This window comes from Polistes fuscatus, unplaced genomic scaffold, assembly GCF_010416935.1.
Source record: "Polistes fuscatus isolate 324 unplaced genomic scaffold, CU_Pfus_HIC Scaffold15, whole genome shotgun sequence".
Lineage (NCBI taxonomy): Eukaryota > Metazoa > Arthropoda > Insecta > Hymenoptera > Vespidae > Polistes > Polistes fuscatus.
In genome coordinates, this window is record NW_025113053.1 from 1,097,879 (window position 1) to 1,101,470 (window position 3,592).

Sequence of the window (3,592 nt, forward strand, 5' to 3'; positions counted from 1 at the left end):
TGGCTTTTATACCAAAAGGCGATGCAATGCTGCACCAATCACCGAAAAGTCCGAGCATAACGCGGCTGTCGATACATATGATTGGCGTATAAATGTAGTGGGAGAACGCGAGCTAGAATAAAGAAAGAGCCCTTGCAGGCATCTTAGCGCTACCGTGGTTACCACTAAAAACAACGATATTGCTTTGTCGCACGCGTCTAACGCTTTGGCAGGGCCGTACGCGCCTAGGTGCTTCGCCCTACTCACTCGTTGCGTGGGATACGCAACATACCCCCCCCTTGAACGGGCACCGTTTCAAAATTTAAAAACCAAAATGCGCACACTTAAATACAAATTATAAACTATATATACATACTGTTAACCGCCTATTACAATACATATTCAGTAATTAACGCGACTGAATTACAAAAAGAAAAAAATTTTTTTTTTTTTTATAAATCGCTTGGTAAAGGAGAAAGACGTTTAATACCGCGCTTTACAAGACCGTTGGCAGTTTTTACGCTCGCCACGCGTGCTATACCGTCGGCTCCTTTATGTACTTCCGCGATACGTCCTAATGACCATTTGAGTGGAGGGGAATTATCTTCTCGCAAGATGACTAGTGTACCCGGACTTATTTTGTCTGCTGTGCCTCTGTGCCATTTTTTACGGACCGTCTGCTCGTTCAAATATTCCTTATTCCATCGGTTCCAAAAATGCTGTCTCATCTGCTGTACGTGCTGCCATTGGGACAGGCGCCCGGATGGTATATCCCTGTATTCGTCCTCTGGCAAACTCGTAAACGAATTTCCAATTAGAAAATGCCCAGGTGTAAGAGCGCGCAAATCATTCGGGTCATTAGACAGAGGCGTGATAGGACGCGAGTTAAGAATCGCCTCTATCTCGAGGACGTATGTTAATAATGCCTCGTAAGATAGCAATGTCTCGCCTATAATTCGAACTAGATGATATTTAAATGATTTTACGGCCGCCTCCCATAGACCTCCAAAATGGGGGGAACGGGGTGGGATGAAATGCCACTTGATTCCTTCATTTACCAAACTTCGCGAGACGCGCGCTTCTAGTTCGTTCGCCGCACCTACGAAATTAGTCGCGTTGTCGGAATATATGTCCGAACATTTTCCACGGCGTGCCATAAATCTACGCAAAGCTGCTAAAAATGCTTCAGTCGTTAGATCATTCACGAGTTCTAAATGAACGGCCTTGGTGCTAAAACAGACGAATACCGCCACATATATTTTCGCGCGACCACGGTTCCGGTGTTGCCTTTCCTTGATGAATAACGGACCGCAGAAATCTACGCCGGTGTGGATAAACGGACGATTCGGTAGAAGACGACTGGCAGGTAGATCACTCATAGGATATTGCGGCGTAGCGGGTTTTAAACGTCGACAAGTAATGCATTTATATATTACGCGCTTAACGCTACTTCGCCCATTTATTGGCCAAAACGATTCGCGAAGTGCGTTCAAAGTGGCTTGCGTACCACCGTGCCCTATTTGATGGTGCTTTTCGCGTATTATCGCGTTTGTAATTGTATGGTCTTTCGGCAATAATGCGGGATGCCTTTGCTCGTATGGCAAGTTGCTCCTTGCCAATCTACCTCCAACTCTTAATATTCCTAAATTGTCTACAAACGGGCTAAGTACGGAGAATGATGCGCAAACCTCTTTACCGGACTTGATTAATTTGATGATCTCGGGAAATGCTTCTTCCTGTATCAATCTAATCGCGATTATTTCCGCGCCTTTCAATTCGTCCACGGTTAACTCACCCATTATTCTTTTCTCTTTTAAATTGCGCGAGTTACGTGCGAATCTAACGCAATACGCGATAATGCGCTTTAATTTGACGAACGAGGAGTACCGTCTAAATAGTTCGAACGGAGTAGCTACCCTTGCGTGAGTTACAATCCTTTTCTTTTCCGGGATTTCGATTGGTTCTAATCTACTATGCGGCCAATTTGATTCCGGCTGGATAAGCCATACAGGACCGGACTTCCAGAGCTTACTTTCACGGAGTTCGGCAGGTGTAACGCCGCGAGAAATTAAATCCGCGGGGTTATGTTCGGACGATACATGACGCCACAGCTCGCGAGCTGTGCTCTCTTGAATTTCAGCTACGCGATGTGCTACGTAGGTTTTTAACGTGTGAGGCGGAGTGTTGAGCCAATGCAAAACTACCGTAGAGTCCGTCCAAAATATTGTACGGCAGAAATCATTTCTACGCAAAGCATTTTTAGTGGCCTTAAAGAGACGCGAAAGTATTAAGGCGCCGCAAAGTTCTAGTCGCGGAAGCGATTGCGTTTTAAGCGGCGCTACCTTGGATTTGGCGCAGACTAATCGTAAAGTGGGATTTTTTCCTAACGTTTTAACATAAATGCACGCGCCGTAAGCCCTTTCGCTCGCGTCACAAAAACCATGCATTTCCATTTCTTCTCCATCACCTGCTACGTTGCGCGCGAACCTTATCTCCTCGAGCGTGTGGAGATTTTGGCGGAACTCCTGCCATATTTTATATATATCGGCGGGGACATCTTCGTCCCATGTTGATTTTAATTGCCATAGCCGTTGCATCATCAATTTCGCGTTGATTACTACCGGTCCTAATAAACCTAGCGGGTCGAATAACTGAGAAATTTCGGATAATATAACACGCTTAGTAACCTTCGATGGATCAGCTGCTCGCTTTACCGTATAGCCTATGTTGTCTTCGGCCGCGTTCCAATTAACACCTAATGTTTTTATCGTTCCTGACGAATCTAAATTTATGATGTTATTATCTGCGGTATCTAAGTCCTTTAGAATCTCGGCGCAATTTGACGCCCATTGCCGCAAATGCATGCCTGCCCCTGCGGTTATACTTATTAACTCGTCGCGGACTTGCTTCGCTTCCCTAACCGTACGCGCTCCGGTTAACAAGTCGTCTACATAGAAATCTTCTTTAAGCGCGATGGCAGCTCTCGGGAATCTGTTAAATTCGTCGCTCGCGAGTTGATGTAACGTACGAGTTGCTAAAAACGACGCGGAGGCAGTTCCATAGGTTACTGTATTTAATCTATATGTTTTCACGGGATCACTTTCCTGTCGACGCCACAGTATAGTTTGATATTTGCGATCGCGCGGATCAATTATTATCTGCCGATACATCTTCGCGATGTCCGCGGTAATAGCAATAGCATGTGATCTAAATCTTACTAAAAGTGCAAATAGATCCTCCTGTATGGTTGGGCCAACCATTAATACGTTATTCAAAGATTTCCCGTTGCTGGTTTTTGCCGACGCGTCGAACACTACTCGCAATTTGGTCGTAATACTAGTATGCTTTAATACAGCATGATGCGGTAAATAGAATCTATCTTCGTGGGGTCCCCCTTCTATCCTTGTCATATGCCCTAGTTCTTCATATTCGGATAAGAATTTAATATATTCATCTCTAATTTTCGGTTGCGCGATAATGATCGCTCTAATGCGTGAAATCTTCGTAACGCGCTCGTATACGAATCTCCTAACTGATTTTCTTCCTTAAAGGGCAATCTCACTATATATCTGCCAGTATCATCCCGTCGCGTGTTGCTTCTGTAATGTGCTTC

The 3,592-nt window shown here is 44.9% G+C and overlaps 1 protein-coding gene across 1 annotated transcript; it reads right to left on the minus strand.

Moving 5' to 3' along the window:
• Nucleotides 1-431: 431 nt before the first annotated feature.
• Nucleotides 432-3,389, minus strand: LOC122514648. Its single transcript, XM_043631584.1, has one exon. The coding sequence runs from the start codon at nt 3,387-3,389 to the stop codon at nt 432-434; it is 2,958 nt and encodes a 985-aa protein (XP_043487519.1).
• Between the last annotated feature and the right edge of the window lie 203 nt (nt 3,390-3,592).

Bases quoted from the DNA above. Each gene is read 5' to 3' on its own strand.
- LOC122514648 (XM_043631584.1), bottom strand. From the start codon at position 3,389: ATGACAAGGATAGAAGGGGGACCCCACGAAGATAGATTCTATTTACCG.